This window comes from Mustela nigripes, chromosome 14 (assembly GCF_022355385.1).
Source record: "Mustela nigripes isolate SB6536 chromosome 14, MUSNIG.SB6536, whole genome shotgun sequence".
Classification (NCBI taxonomy): domain Eukaryota; kingdom Metazoa; phylum Chordata; class Mammalia; order Carnivora; family Mustelidae; genus Mustela; species Mustela nigripes.
Genome location: NC_081570.1, coordinates 41,054,838 through 41,073,253, shown reverse-complemented (window position 1 = coordinate 41,073,253; position 18,416 = coordinate 41,054,838). Strand labels below are relative to the sequence as shown.

Genomic DNA, 18,416 nt, shown 5'->3' with positions numbered 1-18,416 from the left:
TGGAGTCGGCTTTAGATTCTCTCTTCCTCTCTCTTTCCCTCCAGCTTGCATGCACTCTCTCTCTCAAATAAATAAATAAAATCTTTAAGAAAAAAAAAAAAAAGAAGTTGTTCTCAAGGTTATCAGTGGACTCCGAATTGTTAAATCCTCTGATCCCTTCTCATCCCTCAACTTAGTTGATCTATCAAGGAGCATATGACACAGCTGATCATGCTTCTCCCTTTTTAGAAATACTCTCTTGGCTTCCAGGCTATTGCATTCGCCTAAGTTTCCCCCTCCTTTTTCATTGCTTCTTTTCAATCTTCTCTGCTAGTTTTACCTCAGCTCCGTTCTATTTACATAGATGCTGGAATGCTTCAGGGCTCAAGACCTAGACCCCTCTTGTCTCTCTACACTTACTCCTAAATTCTTGTGGCTCTAAATACTATCTATATGCCAATGACTCCCAAATTTATTTCTTCAGCATGAACTTTTCCCCTAAATCTGACACTTCAACTGCCTATTTGACATCTGTCTGGATGTCCGACAGGCATCTAGAATTGTTCGTAAGCATGTCCAAGGCTAAGCTTCTGATGCCCACATCCCCTTCCCCAAACTAATTCCTCCAATAGTCTCCCCATCCCAGTTAATGGCAGCTCCACTCTTGTGGCAAGCCAAAAATCCTGGTGTCAACCTAGACTCCTTTCTTTCACATGCTATAGTTTGACCTTTGAAATACAGTATCATATGACACACTACTACTTAACAATATAAAAGAAACAAACTACCAATACATGTAACAACATGGATGACTACGAAAAACATTATGATGAGCTAAAATAAAGCCAGACAAAAGAGAATACATAAGGTAGGACTCTATTTACATGAAACTCTCCAAAAGAAAAATCTGTAGTGATAGAAAGTAAATCAGTGGTTGCTTGAGGCCAGCAGCTGGGAGTAGATACTGGAAGAAAAAAGGAATCTTTCGGATGATATTAATGTTCAATTTCTTGATTGTGGTAGCAGTTATGACTAAATAAATTTCTCAATACTCACTGAACTTTACAATGTACACATTTTATGGTATATTAATTATACCTCAAAAAAGTCTATTTTAAACATACATGTGAAAATTTAACCATTTCTCACTGCCTCTCTATCCCAACTGCTACCCTGTGGGAACCACCATCACCTCTCTTCTGAATTACAATAGCCTAACTAGTTTCCCTGCTTCTGTCCCTGGCTCCTACATTTTATTCTAAACAGAGTGGCCAGAGTGATATCGTTAAAAAATCCCATCGTGTTACTCCTCTGCTCAAAACCCTCTAATGGCTTCTCTTTTCAGTAAAATTCAACATTCCTTTTTTTTTTTTTTTAAGATTTTATTTATTTATTTGACAGAGAAAGACAACAAGAAAGGGGACACAAGCAGGGGGGGTGGGAGAGAAGCAGGCTTCCTGCTGAGCAGGGAGCCTGAGCCCCAGGACCCTGGGATTGTGACCAGAGCTGAAGGCAGACACTTAACAACTGAGCCACCCGGGCGCCCCAAAATTCAACATTCTTACCATGACAGATGAGGCCTCCCATGATCAACTTCTCTGTTACCTTGTATACTTCATTTCCCACTACCCGTCCCCATGATTATTTGCATTCCAACTAGAAATGGCCTCCCTACTGTTCTTCAAATGTGGCAGGCACACTCTTTTGCACTTACTATTTCCTCTGCCTAGTAATGATGTACCACCATCCCCAACAAAGCCTTAAAGCTTCTTCCTTCATTTCCTTCAGGTCTTTCACCACCATCCCAATGAGTCTTTCCCTGGCCACTCTCAAATTTCAAAACCTCCCTCTACCTATACACAATCTCACTTCATTTCATTTTCTTCTTTTCTGCTTTATTTTTTTCTCCCCAGGATTTAGCACTCCCTTATTCATATTTTACTAGCATACACACACATACACACAGTATAAGTAACTTTTTATTTCATTGGACTTTCTCCTCTACCAGATGGATGACCCAAAAGGATAAAGAATTTTATGTTTTGTTCAATACTGTATCCCCAGAACTTAAAATAATGCCTAAAATGGATGTTGAACAAACAAATTCTAGCTTTCCCTTTAACAGTTGATAGTAAGTAGAATTTGCTTTAGAGATGTCAACTGATACTTTTATTTGCTTTAAAAAATTCCAGTAAATGAAATAAAAACTTCAACATATTTAAGCATATGCTAATATATATCCAGCCAAACTTGCTTTCAATTCTGGATTATTATTATTTTCAATTCTCATTATTGCCAAGAATATATAGAAAGAGGTCCTGGTGAGTTCTTTACAAAAGCCAGATAATGTCATGTTGTCCGAAGCTCCCCTTACTATAACAGTAGAAAATAATCAATCTGACAGTCTCAGAACTAAGAAATCATTTTAAAAATACATTTAAGTCTTATTTACACTTGTTATTTAAATCATTTCAGGAATTAAAGGAATTGTTTTATAAGCAAGTCACATAAATATTGGAATATTTAACATAAATAATCTAAATAAATCAGAAGGTACAGGTGTCCTTGCTCTAGAGGTCTGAGTCTCCTCTCTTTTAAACAGGCAAACAAGACAGCTTCCAGAAGTCCAAAGGAGTTATCTCCTTAATAACGGCAGAGGAGAGAATTCCATACTGCAGCCTTCACCTGCATCTAGGAGCTATTACCTGAAATGCATTTAAGTATTCAGCTTTAATCAAGTAAAGAGTTTCAGCATGGGGATGTTACCTGCTTTAGCTTATAAAAAGCATTATATAGTCAACCTAAAAATAAAGGCCCTGTGCTTTCATAATATTTAAAATGTTCTAAAATTTTAAATGCATGGAAAATTTCAAGAAAGCATCATTAGTTAAGCAGCTCTGAGTAAAGAGTATGACCAAACACCATGAATAATTTAAGAATGCTTTTCCTAAAAGCATCAGAGATACCACTATTGAGTTGTATTGGTTTGTCTCTATCACATATAAGCTGCATCTTTCATTTCTAAGAGTCAATTTCTTAAAAGTGAAGAACAATAACTTCAATATACTATAGCAATGGAAGGACAACAGCTGTCTCCACATCTTACATAATATACCTGATCACTGTTAGACCCCATAACCAAAACATTTTTAAACTACAAACTTACTTGATATTTATTTACAACGGTATACCTAGCATCTATCACAGTACATTGTCACTTGTAGTTCAGAGAAACTGCTAACATCTCCAAAGCTTCTAAGTTTCCTGGACGGCTTTAAATGTAAAATAGAGGTTACTCTGGATAAGCAAAATAACAAAAACATTAATAGCAAAGCTAATAAACACTTCTAATAGATGAGAGGTACATTAGGACAGCATCATTAAAATCGGCTTTTATGTGCTGCTTTAGAGTTTTCAAAGCAAGATGAAATGAGAATGATCATACAGTACCTTACCCTTTCTACCGGCGAACCATAGCATGCAATGTCGAAACATAGCAGTGGCAGATGGCATGGGTGTTATTAACTATAAAAAGGATAATAGCAGAGAAATGACGGCTGGCAGACAAGACACAGAAATACAGATGAAATGAATGCAAACTTGCGATTCTTGAAGCAAAGCAAAACCTTTAAAACCAAAGGCTGCCACTAGCTTCAATTTAATTTACATTTTGAGTTCCACACTGACAAACACTGCAACCTTCACAATCAGTCTTTAGACTCTTCATGCAGAGGCAGAACCACACTCCTCGATAAAAGATCAGCAACCTTCTGTAAACACAAGCCAGCAGCAGCAGCAGCCCATTACTCTCTCCCTTCACTGATTTTTATCCTTTAAATGTTTAATCTCCAATTGCAGTGTGATCCACAGTCGTCTCAAATAGATCTGTATCCACTGCAGATACAAATCCCTGCCTAACCTGCAGTACCACTTCATCCAGAACGTTCCCCGTGCACTCATTCATGCAGGATCAGTTGCAAAACCATTCAAGTCATCCAGCAAACACCCAAAAGAGGGAGTAAAGAAGCAGTTAGGGCTGTGAAGAGAAAGAATCTCTTCTTTTAGCTCACCCTGGAAATGGAAGGTTTTCTGATCAACAGTTATTGTGAAGGTGCTGTCGTCCTCATCGTCTATACCAATCACAGCTCCCTGTGAAACAAAGAGCAAAATCCCAATAAGGCAAACAATGACATCAGCAATATTCACTACAGCTACAGCCCTGGAATGCTCAATGCACGGAGGACACTGGCAGTAGGCTAGACACAGAAAGGGGGAATCATTTGCTTAGCGAGGAAGAATTAAAAGAGAGGGATGCCAGAGCTCTGTTAATACTCTGCACAGCTACCTTTTATCCTTGCATAAGGGGCATGGTTGCGGTGAGAGAGGGAGGGGACAAATATAGAAGCTGAGTCTAGAATCTATGTTCAAGAGTCAGCCACTGAGCTTTTCTGAGCTTTGGACTACTCTCTAAAATGGGGAGCCAGAAACCTCCACCACTCCCGGTTATAGTGGGAGGCCAAAGAATGCAGGTCCTCTTCATCCGGCTGCTTCTGTTTACACTTGTTAGTACAGAAATGCCAGGTGACACTTACTTCAAAACATGGTCCCAATCACTTCTTCCACATGTGCTCCCATAACCATTCACACATGGCTCTGCACCTTCCGCTGCAATGTGTTTATACGTCTGCCTCCTCCCACTGAACTGCCATGAGATCTTGAAAGTCGAAGACTGTATTATTTATTGATACATGACCTTCAAGTATACACCCAATATGAGTTTTTTAAAATAAAAGCACGAACAACTCCCCAAAAGATGGGGGAGGAGGAGACTGCATTTATTTATAAGTTGTTTGTTTCAAGAAGGTGGACAGGGTAAGTTTCAAATTTTTAAATATTTGTATTCAATTACAAACAGCCCATTAAGACACAGGAATTAGAAGACTGGAAGCTATGCAACACAGGAAGTGTACTGGTTAATGTCCTTAAGAAACAAGTGTCTGAAGTATTTCAGAGAAAAAAGCTAGGGAACATAACACAGGTAAAATGCCCCAGAATGGTAACAAAAGCAGCAGCATGCCAGGACCTTGAAAATGGGGACTGAAAAGAATCAAGGGGCCAAAATACCTAATCCTATGAATAAAGGCTACTCATCCCAAAAGGATTAGGTAACAGAGCTAAACATTTGTTAATCTCTTCTCAGAGGTTGTCTAGATAAACCCCAACTCTATCCAAATCCCATCAACTTGAATTATCTTAGTTATTCCTCAGTTTCAGATTGGGTTGGGACTTTTATCCTTGTTTTCAGTTAAGTGTCTCCAGAGAGTATAACAATGATATAATGACTTACCCAAGGTCACACAATTAATGTCACAACCAGAACCACTGGCATGGTACCAACTTATTCCATGACAGCAAACAAAAACACAAGCTCAGGGAGTAAGCATGTGTGGGAGCAGATCATTCTGGTTAACTTAATTTTGTGGTTACTGAGTTAACTTCTAATTTATGATGTATCAAATTTTGCTAAGTTACAACTGAATACAAAAATATGTGCTAGATACAGCTCTAGAGTATATAACAATAGTCCCTGCCCTCAAGGCATTAATGTTGCAGAGGAGGAGATAAAACATGCAAGGAGGTGAGCATGATACAAGGTAAAAAGTGATCCTCTACACGGGTAACTTTGAAAACATTATGCTAAGTGAAAGAAGCCAGTCCCAAAGGACCATAAAATTCCATTGATATGAAATGTCCAAAATAGGTAAATTCATAAAGACTAACAGTACATTTAATGGTTGCCTAGGGCTGGGGGGAGGGATAGAAGTAGGGTAACATCGGGAGTGACTGCTAAAGGGTATGGGTTTCTTTATGAAAACATTCTAAAATTGATTGTGGGAATGGTTGCACAACTCTGTGAATACACTAAAAACACTGAATTGTATGCTTTAAATGGGTGAATTGCACCGCATGTGAATTATATCTCAACAAAGCCATTATAAATCACCCCAGTACCAAATGTTTACTCTTTCTTTTGGGTCTCTTATTGTGAATTTATCAGTTATATAGTCAACTCAGATGGAAACCACTAGGTTCTACAAACATTCTCCTTCATTCCAAAACCACAAGTTGTGTTCATTACACCTCTGAACTATAATCTCAAATATGCCAACTCTTCTTCATCCCATGAACTGCCAATGCCCTAATTCAGGCTCTCATCACTACATGCTTCATAGGCAATCTGTCTCCTTTCAGTCTGGCTACCTTTTAGTCCAGTCTTTGCTATTGCCAGAGTAGTATTTCTAAAGCACAGATTCTCAAATGAGATAAAGATATTTAAAAGCTTCCTTGAAATAATGTGTAAAGTTAACATTTCTTCATAATGCCATTCAAGATTATTCAAAATCTGGCCCAACCAACCTTTTCCCATCATCAACCAGACCCTTCTACCTTTCCACACTCTAGGGGAAAAAACCAAACACACCAAGTAATTGCACTTTTTAAATGTTCTTCCTCAAGCTCAATTTCCAACCATTTTTCAAACAAAAGCAAAACGCTGTATCTCCTCCTAGCTACCACCTCCCATTCCTTGTAGGGTATGTAACTGTATCAGTGGCTCTTCTTCATCTAGCTTTCCCAGAGGAGCTTTTTGGAAACTGTCTGCACCTTAACCTTTCACCCACTCCTGTACTCTAGCTTCTTTCCCACCTACTACAACCACGCATCACTACTACCAAACTATACTCACAGGTCTCCATGACCACTTCAGCACTCTCCAGTTTTGTCATATACCACCAGTAAAAGGCACTGTTGCTGCTGCTGACCACTTCTGTTTTGAAACTCTCCTTCAATGACCCTTAATGACCTAAGCTGTGCTTCAGAAATATTTCTACCTAAATACCTGTGACAACCTATACAGGAGGAAACATTCTTTTCTTGCCCCTTACACTTTTCCCTTCCTCTATCCAAATGCTTCTCTGAAGACCCTGGAAGCTAGCTAACAACCTCCCAGTCCCATCAGGTCTTGCCATTACTCTGAACATTCACCCACACCTATAATCATTCTTGCCTCCTTTTCTACTTGTCACATGAAAAAAGAGCTCCATACCCTATCACCATTCCTTAGGTCTCTCACTCTACTAATTGTCAACTTACTTGACTATTGGCTCTTTCCAATAGCATTTACACATGTTCAAATTCTTTACCCTGTTGAACAACAGCAATCATTTTCAATTACACGTCTTCATCCAGCAGTTCGCATACCCCTCTCATTCGCTTCCAGTCAAGATTATTCAGACTTGCCCAAACTCCTGCCTAAATATTTTTTAACCTCCCATTCCTTGTAGGGTATATAACTGTATCAGTGGCTCTTCTTCACCTTCAAATAAGGGTACCATATGACCTGATTTGCCTGCGACAGTTCAATTATTCCTTTTGTCCTGGTAATAAAAGTAACAGCATCCTGGTTAAGGGTTATGGTCACTCTGCCATAGCCTAGCCTACAGTGTCCTCGGTGATTTGCTCCATGCCTACCTTTCATCTCTTACCAAATGCTACAGCTGGACAGCTTGAGGTTTACCAACTGCCCCAGATTCTCTTCTGCCAAACATCCATCCTTTCCCTTTATTTGAGTTTAAACTATTAATTTTTTACATCTGGCAAAGTGAAACTCCTTTTGCTAATCCACATATAAATTAATATTCTGTTGTTAAGTGAAGTTCTTTACTATGGTAGTCCATCAAAATGCCAAAGTTTTATTTCAACCCTGCTTCCATGGCCCACTGTCCCAACATAATAAAAGCATGTATGTATGTGTGCGTGCGCGCATGTGTGTGTATACACACATACATATTTTAGTGACTTTTCATGATTTTTCTTCTGAAGATAAGAGATGATTCAACCTTTCAGGTTATCAGTACTTGGGCTAACCAAGTAACATGCTGCTTCAGGGTCACACTATCCAAGTTCAAGATAAAAAGTAACTGGGGGCGCCTGGGTGGCTCAGTGGGTTAAGCCTCTGCCTTTGGCTCAGGTCATGATCTCAGGGTAGGAGGATAGAGTCCTGAATCGTGCTCTGCTCTGCAGGGAGCCTGCTTCCTCCTCCTCTCTCTCTCTGCCTGCCTCTCTACCTACTTGTGATCTCTGTCAAATAAATAAATAAAATCTTCAAAAAAAAAGAAAGAAAGAAAAGAAAGTAACTGGAACTGGAGTCTAGTGCAACCAGATGAATTTCCTGACTTTCCCTCTTCTCCTCTCCTCTATATACACAAACATATTTCAGACATGAGTCATAGTTTTGATACCAAAGAAAATTTTACTCTCATGGCTTTGAGGGAAAAAAAAAAAAAAAAAAAAAAAACAACCCACAAAACAGAGTTCTGGCTATTTTAGAGCCAATCTCCCTTTGCAAGAACAGAAACTGGGTTGGTAAACTAGAAATAAAAAAGAAATGATGACTCTCCTCTGGGACACAGATTGCTCACACAACTCCTAAAAGGAAGGTAGACAGTGCTAAGAATACACAGCACAGCTACTCCCACAGTAACTTCACAATCATGTATTTTCTCCCCCTGGTGAAATATTAGAAATCTCTTACACTCATGTAACACATTTAAATATGGTGTTGGAGATTTAGGCAGAACAGGTATTACTCTTAGAAAACTGAAGCTCAGAAAGGTTTAAAAAAAACACCAAAAACTGCAACCTAAAAAGCAGGAGAATTGAGGTCTTACAATTCCTGATTCAAAGCCCTCTCTTAACACTGCATTATTATAATAAGCAACATTCACTAATTACTTCTACACATTTATTAAATGCCTATTCTAAGTCAGGATCATTAATAGCCAGGGAATGTAAATAGGAATAAAATATATCTCTGCCCTAGAAGAGCACATCACCTAGAGGGAAAAAGGAGGAGTCAACAAAATGGAGGGAAGGAGGAAAGCTTGAGGTTTAGCCTGCTTACCAAAGATGCTGCTGCATGGAGGACCTACTTTAACATCATTCATTGATTCAGCGAGTATTTTATTCTAGGTAATAGTAATAGTACAGCAAACAATTTTTTTTCACTCAATATTGAAATTTGTTCATGTTAAATAAGTAAATACATATATATACTTTATACATATACGTACATATTTATACATATATACATACATATTTTCCATGCTGAGAATATATGTAGGTACACACACAATCCATTTTGAGAATATATATATATGTGTACATTTTACCTGCTATGTAGTATTCCATTATATAAGTATACCACAATGTATCAGTTCTCCTATGCAGAACATTTAGGTTATTTTTAATTTTTCCTATTCCAATAATGCAGCAATAACCATCACTGTATGTCTCTCAGTAACACTTCTGTAAGAACGTGTCAAGTATATGCTCTGAAATGGAATAGAATTCCACTTTTATGTGGAGCTGGGCATCCTTTCAACTTTACTAAATACTCCAAACTGGCTCTCCTAAGTGGTTGCACTGATTTATGTCCCAACCAGCACTGTATTGATTCAGCAGAGTTCCTATACCCCCTAGTCACTAGCCAACACTAAGTATAAACAGACTTGATAAATTCTTGGCAACATAACAAAAATACTATATTCCTGAAGTTTTAATTTGCATTTTCTGTTATCACTGAGAATAAGAACCTGGCAAATGGCAAACATTTATTGCCATTCTTATTTCCTCTTACATGAATTGAGTGTGCATATCCTTTGTACATTTTCTTTTGAGGTATTCTTTTATCTTTTTGGGCATTCTTTTTGTCTTTTGTATGTGTTCTTCAGGTTTTATCTTTTTTATCCATTTGTAGGATTTCTTTATATATTCTGGATATTAATCCTTTGTCAGTTCTACACAATGTAAATATCTTCTCTTCTGTCCATGGGCTATTTTTCTCTTTAATTGTGCTGTCTTTTGGTTGGTGGTAATGTTCAAAGGTTTTAAAATTTGAATGACCCAGCTTCATTTACTAAGTGACAATGTCTGACTTACAATGCTGTCACATTCTAAACTCCCACAGTTGTGTGGTTCTACTTCTCTTCTGTGCCACTGATCAAATCCTCTCCCCATATACTAAGACCGTATCATTTTAATTACCAGTTTCATAAAAAGCCTTAACATCTGGAATGGCAAGTCCCCCAACTCTTTATTCTTCAATTTTTTTTCTTGCCTCTTTACCATTTTAAATGACTTTCAGAATCACTTTACCATGTTTTTTGATAAGCCTACTTGTGGTTTTAACTGAATCAAATGTCTTAACAGATTTAAAGGAAATAAGCATATACATGATAGAGTCTAACAAGCAGGAACAGTATAGAACTTTTTCAATGTTCAGATCTTCCTTTAGTCTTGCAAAGATGTCTTACAATTTTCCTCCATCAAAGGAGTACATTTCTCTTGTAATACATATCCCTAATAACGTACAGTTCTTATCATGAAAAATTTTTAAAGATTTTATTTATTTACTTGACAGAGAGAGACAGAGAAGAGAAGGAACACAAGCAGGGGAAGTGGTAGAGGGAGAAGCAGGCTTCCTGCTGAGCAGGGAGCCAGAGGCAGTGCTGGATACCTACACCCCTGACCTAAGCCAAAGGCAGATGCTTCACGAACTGAACCACACCCAGGTACCCCTATTATAAATATTTTTAAATAAATTTTTCCTAACTGTCTGCGGGTCATATGAGGAATGCTATGTTTTCTGCATATTGATTTCATATCCAATAACTTTGCTGAAGGTTAGTCATTTAAATAGTTTTTCTGTAGATTCTTGTGAATTTTTTTCTAAAGATTTATTTGAGAGACAGCACACGTGAAGAGGGCAAGCAGGGGAAGAGCAATAAGAGAGGGAGAGAATCCTTAAACAGACTCCCTACTGGGCACAGAACAGACATAGGGCTTGATTCTTCCTTCCAAGCCTTTTCCCCTGTCTTTTGTCTTACAGCATTCACTGGGTCCTCCAGAATACAATATTTAAAGATGCAGCAAAAGCAGCCACCTGTTTGCTATGGATTTTAAAGAGAATGCTTCTAGTTTTTCACTATTATCACTGGTAGCATTGTAGCCAATGCCCCTCACCAGGTTAAGACTATTCTTTTATTCCTAGCTTGCTTGACTTTTATAGCATGTTTTCATTTTAGTCACTGCTTCTTCTGCATTTATTCAAATGGTCATGGAGTTTTTCCTCTTTTGATCTATTAATATGGTAAATAACTTCAACTTTAAAATTAGCATCCTAGACTCAAAATGGATGAAGGACCTCAATGTGAGAAAGGAATCCATCAAAATCCTTGAGGAGAACACAGGCAGCAACCTCTTCGACCTCAGCCACAGCAACATCTTCCTAGAAACATCGCCAAAGGCAAGGGAAGCAAGGGCAAAAATGAACTATTGGGATTTCATCAAGATCAAAAGCTTTTGCACAGCAAAGGAAACAGTTAACAAAACTAAAAGACAACTGACAGAATGGAAGAAGATATTTGCAAACGACATATTAGATAAAGGGCTAGTATCCAAAATCTATAAAGAACTTAGCAAACTCAACACCCAAAGAATAAATAATCCAATCAAGAAATGGGCAGATGATATGAACAGACATTTCTGCAAAGAAGACATCCAGATGGCCAACAGATACATGAAAAAGTGCTCTACATCACTCGGCATCAGGGAAATACAAATCAAAACCACAATGAGATACCACCTCACACCACTCAGAATGGCTAAAATTAACAAGTCAGGAAATGACAGATACTGGCGAGGATGCATAGAAAGGGGAACCCTCCTTCCTACACTGTTGGTGGGAATGCAAGCTGGTGCAACCACTCTGGAAAACAGCATGGAGGTTCCTCAAAATGTTGAAAATAGAACTACCCTATGACCCAGCAACTGCACTACTGGGTATCTACCCTAAAGATACAAACGTAGTGATCCGAAGGGGCACGTGCACACAAATGTTTATAGCAGCAATGTATACAACAGCCAAACTATGGAAAGAACCTAGATGTCCATCAAAAGATGAACGGATAAAGAAGATGTGGTATAGGGACGCCTGGGTGGCTCAGTTGGTTAAGCGGCTGCCTTCGGCTCAGGTCATGATCCCAGCATCCTGTGATCGAGTCCCACATCAGGCTCCTTGCTCAGCAGGGAGCCTGCTTCTCCCTCTGCCTCTGCTGCCACTCTGCCTGCCTGTGCTCGCTCTCTGTCTCTCTCTCTCTCTGGCAAATAAATAAATAAAATCTTTAAAAAAAAAAAAAACAACAATGTGGTATATAGACACAATAGAATACTATGCAGCCATCAAAAGAAATGAAATCTTGCCATTTGCGACGACGTGGAACTAGAGGGTATCATGCTTAGGGAAATAAGTCAATCGGAGAAAGACAACTATCATATGATCTCCCTGATATGAGGAAGTGGAGATGCAACATGGGGGGTTAAGGGGGTAGGAGAAGAATAAATGAAACAAGATGGGATTGGGAGGGAGACAAACCATAAGTGACTCTTAGTCTCACAAAACAAACTGAGGGTTGTTGGGGGGAGGGGGGTTGTAAAAGGGGGGTGGGGTTATGGACATTGGGGAAAGTATGTGCTATGGTGAGTGCTGTGAAGTGTGTAAACCTGGCGATTCACAAACCTGTACCCCTGGGGATAAAAATACATTATATGTTTATAAAAAATAAAAAATAAATAAAATAAAATTAGCATCCTAGTATTCCCAGAATAAATTCCATTTGGTCATAATATCTTTTGTTTATACATTAGTCGGTGTGGTTTGCTGTATTTTGTTTAGGATTCTGACATCTCTCTATGTATTTTTAAGATTTTATGTGTTTATTTGAGATCAAGCAAGCAGGACAGAGGGCATGAGCAGGGAGGTAGGGGCAGAGGGAGAGGGAGAAGCAGACTCCCCTGCTGAGCAGGAAGCCTAACTTGGGGCTCAATCCCAGGACCCTGCGATAATGACCCGAGCCAAAGGCAGACCCCAATTGACTGAGCTACCCGGGCACCCCTTGACATCTACATTAATAAAGGAAAGGACTCTGGCCTAAAAATTTCCTTTGTTATTTTCTTGTTACTTCATTATTTTCTAATTTTTAAATTTAATGCTTAGTTCATTAATTTTCAATCTCTGTTTTATACTAACTTAAGATAATAAATCATAGATTGCCTTAGATGCAGTTTTAACATGTGGTCCCTTCATTATTATTCAGGTTTAAATATTTCATAATTTGCATCATGAATATGAATATGATGCTCGTTCCAGAAAATAGGACTCAAAGCTAAATAGCTGAGTTGCCTGAAGACACGAAGCTAGTAAGCAGCAGAATCTGGACTTGAATTCCATTTCATGCATGGCATCTTGTTTGTCTATATTACATACCACCTTTTTAATACTGCTACATCTCCCTTTTGCGGATTTTTCCTAGAAATATCAATGTTTTATTTTGGATAATATGGGAAGGAGGGGGTGTCAGGGGTGTGGAATTAGACCCCAGGTCTCAACCAACATTCTACTTTTCTATTAAGGCGAGGGCACCACCTAGTGGCATACACTTTGCCACCAATACAGTCAAAGACCATAAAAATACTGGCAAGGAAATGGTTTTTCACTGTTCTGCTTTCCTCCACTTGCTTTCCTATACAACCTTACAACAATCTGGGAATGTCTAAATTAACTCCTATAAATCAAAAATAATAGAGAAGCCTGGTAACACTAAGGATTAAACATGAGTTTTGTAATGAGACAGACACAAATTCAGTCCCAGATTCAGTATTTACATCATGACCTTGGTAAGTTACTAAAAGTAGCTTTAGTCTGTCTCCTAATGCCATTTACTGAACAGGATTATCATAGAAATTTACATGTGAAAATCATCCATACAGTGCTTGATCCAAAGAGCTTCCTCAGTAACTACTGAATCCTTTCTCTATTCTTTATTCTTTTACATAGTCTAAAGCCACATTATGTGTTCTGCTTTGTTTTTAAGTAGGCTCCACACCCACCTTGGAACTTGAATTCACAACCCGGAGATCAAGAGGTGCATGCTCTACTGACAGAGCCAGCCTGGCGCCCCTTGCTTTTTCCAGAAATCATACCACACCACTGGCTCGTTCTGTGTTTAAGATAACTTCCATAGTTCTTTTCTATGTAAGCTATAGTAAAGGCAAATTCCATAACTGTTATTTTTATAAATATGCAAAATCAACAATAAGCATTTTTTTGAGTACCTACTTACTATATACCAGGCACTGTGACAGTGGATGGGAACTCACTATCTGGGTAGGGAAAAGAGAAAAAATGTGTAATACCGTGCAATACGTGCTTTCATTGACATATGTAGCAAATGCTGAAATGTTAGAGGAAGACAAAGTCTGTTAAAAGGATGTGGATTAGGGTCACCTGGGTGCTCAGTGGGTTAAGCCTCTGCCTTCGGCTCAGGTCATGATCCCAGGGTCCTGGGATCCAGCCCCACATCGGGCTCTCTGCTCAGCAAGGAGCCCATTCCCCCCATCACTCTCTGCCTGCCTCTCTGTCTACTTGTGACCTCTGTCTGTCAATAAATAAACAAAATCTTTAAAAAAAAAAAAAAAAGTATCTCCCTTTAAAAAAAAAGGATGTGGATCAGGAATGCTACACAGGAGGCGGCACATTTGAAAAGTCTCTAGAAGATGAGCTCACCAGATATGGGCATAGAATTTCTGATGTAAGAAAAAAAATAAAGAATTTCTGATATCGGGATATCAGAAGCATGAGGAATGAAGAAACACAATGAGGGAACAGAGAGAAGTACAGTGTGGTTGGAACACAGTCTGGGATGGATGAAGAACTGGGGAGAGATCTGTGGCACACATCAACGACAGCTCATTAAATTCACTTGGAATCTAGATGATAAATGCATTACCTATCACCATCATATCATCATCATCATCAATTAGATATGTAACTATGTGCCAAACCCTGTAAGTAGGTAATTGCTAAGTCTCACAACAACCCTGCAAGTTACAGGTTATCTTCACAGAGGTTAAGAAATTTGCCCAATGGCACAGAATCAGTTAAGGGGTACAGCTGAGAGAGATTCCACCCCAGGTCTCTGACTCTTTCTACTACACTAGTGATTCCAAACTTAGCTGCTCAACAAAATCACAAAACAAAATGTTTTAAAAAATAGGTACTAGACCCTATTCTGAAACAGTGTATTTAAGAGAGTAGGACCTGGGAACCTAATTATAAACAAACTCTCCAAATGATTCATAAACAGGGAAGCTAAATGGCAGTCCAACTTTTAGAAAATACCACAGAGACTCTTAAAACAGACACACATATACACACAACTAATTAACAGCTTCCATCTATGTACCAGGTGCCCAATCCTCACAAAATTCTTCAAGGGTATTATAATCCCCACTTTCAAGAGAAAACTCAAACTCCGGATGCTTACAGGTAACTTCCCTCTTCCAGTCAACAAGGGCAAAAATAAGATTCAAACACAGGTATGTCTGGTTCTTCTCCATCATGCTGCATGGTAAGCAGAATTCTTTAAAAAGAAACAAACAAACAAAAAACCCCCTAAATGATCCTTGCCCCTATATAATGCTATAACGTCTTTCCCTTTTGGTGTGGTTAGAAACCTATGAATAGGATGAGATATCTCTGAAGTGATCAGAAGTGATTATATTACAGAATGAGTTATCACTGGAGTGATCAGGGCAAAAGGGAGATTATCTGGTGGCTAATCACAGGAGGCCCTTTAAAAGGAGTGGCAGAGGCAATCCTGTCTCCTAAAAGGAGTGGCAGTGTTTTCTACAGCTGGTAGCAGAATGGGAAGTTAGACTCAAAGCAACAGAAAGATGAATGCACCTGCCCTGTTGCCTTGAAGATGGGAGGGGTCACATGACAATATGGGCAGTTTTCAGAAACAAAGAACCCAGCTGACAGCAAGAAAACAAGAACCTCAGTCCCAGAGCCACACGTGCAACTGAATTCTGCCAATAACCTGAAAGACCTTAGAACAGATTCTCCCTTAGATTCTTCTCAGAGCCTCCAGGTAAGAACCCAGCCCAGTCAATACCTTGATTTCAGCCTTGGGAAACCTTAAGCAGAGAATGCTTTTGAAATATCTGGTCTATATAACTGTGAAATAATAAACAGATAAAAGTGTTTCTCCCCACTCCCTCCACCCACCGCCCCCCCGCCCCCGGAACAGGCCCCAGAGGATTTTTAATTGTGGTAATACAAGATTTACCATTTTAAGTGTTCAATTTCGTGACATTAAAGTACATTCATGCCATTGTGCAACCATCATCAATGTCCATCTCCAGAACTTTTTAATCTTCCCAAACTAAAACTATGTACCCATTAAACACTAACTCCCAGGACGCATGGGTGGCTCAGTCGTTGGGTGTCTGCCTTTGGCTCAGGTCGTGATCTTGGGGCCTGGGATCGAGTCCCATGTCCGCAGCTCCCTGCTCAGTGGGGTCCTGCTTCTCCCCGTCCCATTCCCCCTACTTGTGTTCTTTCTCTGTCAAATAAATAAATTAAATCTTTAAAAACAAAATAAAACACTAACTCCCCAATCTCTCTTCCCTCCAACCCCTGGAAAGTACCATTGTCCATGAATTTGACTGCTTTAGGCACCTCATGTAAGTAGAATCATACAGTATTTATCTTTTTGTGACTGGCTTATTTCACTTAGCATAATGCCCTCAAGATTCATCCATGTTGTAGCAGGTGTCTAAATTTCTTTCCTTTTTAAGACTAAATAATATCCCATTGAATGTATATACCTCCCTTTGCTTATCCATTTATCCACTGAATAAAGACTGAGTTGCTTCTAATTCTAGGCTACTGTGAGTAATGCTGCTATGAACATGGGTCCACAAGTATCTATTTGAGTCTGCTTTCAATTTTTTTTTTTAGATATTTATAAAATCAGTGTTGTTTTAAGTCAATTCCTTATCTTAAAAACTGGGTAAGTGAAATGAAGTAATCAAGCATTTATCTGCAGCACTGGGTAACCAAATTCACGAAGAGAACTCCTTATAAAATATTTCTGATAAAAATTAGAACTAAACGATGAAATATCATAATTTTGCAACCCCTAGATAAGCTGATGAAATCTAGGTACTGAGCATCAGTAGCTGCTAGTATCAATAAGGAGCAAAAGCCAAATATTATGTACCTATTGATAAAAGAACACACCATCACCTATAGCCCTACCAAAGGGATGAAACCTGAGTCTTATCTATTCTCTGCATCCAGTTGCCAATTTGCAGGAAAAGCAGAGGGCAGAAGAGTATGCAGAATTACAGCTGTATGCAATCAGTGTATGGAAACTCCTAAAGGTCCTATTGGATTCTTCAATACATAAATTACAAACAAGAGGTATCAGGTTAAAAAGAAAGGCAAGACAAAGTACAGAACTTGGGAATATAAATTCAAGAAGTGATTACTATAGAAGAGCGGTTATTTTAAGAGACAGGGAGGGGCCTGTAATTAAATGAGGCACATAAAGAGGCTTCCAGGGTACCTGCCAAAATTCTATTTCTTAACCTGGGTTAACCTATTTCTTAACCTGGATGGTAGTGACAAGGGTTAATAATTAAGTTATAATAAAAGAAAAAATAGAGGCACCTGAGTTGCTCAAGTCAGTTTAAGCATCTGCCTTTGGTTCAGGTCATGATCCCAATGTCCTAGAATTGAGCCCCGTATTGGGCTCCTTGCTCAGTAGGGAGCCTGCTTCGTCCTCTCCTCCCCACTCAAGCTCTCTCTCACTATCTCTGCCAAATAAATAAATAAATAAAATATTTTAAAAAGAAAGAAAAGAAAATAGTGCTTAAATGTAACAATGAGACAGCCGCCCAAACCCAGACTGAATCCAAATGACTGAGCAATCTCAGTACAGCTCTGCCAAAGTCGCCCTACTTAGCTATCTCAAGCCAAGAAACCAGTTAATGCCAGACTGGGTGGTGACTAAGGTCAGTAAAAAATGCTTAGAAAAGCAATAAAACCAAGACAAAAGAGAAACCAAGGGGGGAAAAAAAAACAGTATAATAAGCTGAATTTTTTAAAATCTATATGCTATCACATATACAACATCTGTTCAAAATAAGCCTGTCTCACTTCCATCCTGCAAATTCACCATACTTCTATCTCAGCATGAGAATTTTCCCATTAGATTTGTGCCTTTGGGTTCCAGTTTCAGATGGCAAGGTAGGAAGATCCTAAACTCCTCTCCTCCCATAAACATACTGAGCCTACAGTTACACATGATACTTTCCTCTTTAAAAAAAAAAAAAAAGACCTTGGTAGGGCGCCTGGGTGGCTCCGTGGGTTAAGCCTCTGCCTTCAGCTCAGGTCATGATCTCGGGGTCCTGGGATTGAGCCCTGCGTCGGGCTCTCTGCTCAGCAGGGAGCCTGCTTCCCCCCCCCCCCC

The 18,416-nt window shown here is 39.0% G+C and overlaps 1 protein-coding gene across 5 annotated transcripts in view; it reads right to left on the bottom strand.

The window, feature by feature from the left end:
• The window catches only part of OSBPL9 (oxysterol binding protein like 9), a 168,419-nt gene that overhangs the window by 111,167 nt on the left and 38,836 nt on the right, over nt 1–18,416 (bottom strand). For all 5 annotated transcript variants that reach the window (XM_059374718.1, XM_059374720.1, XM_059374716.1 and 2 more), the window contains exon 3: nt 4,050–4,128. In XM_059374718.1, coding sequence (XP_059230701.1) covers nt 4,050–4,128 — 79 coding nt within the window. The remainder of the gene's footprint in view (nt 1–4,049; nt 4,129–18,416) is intronic.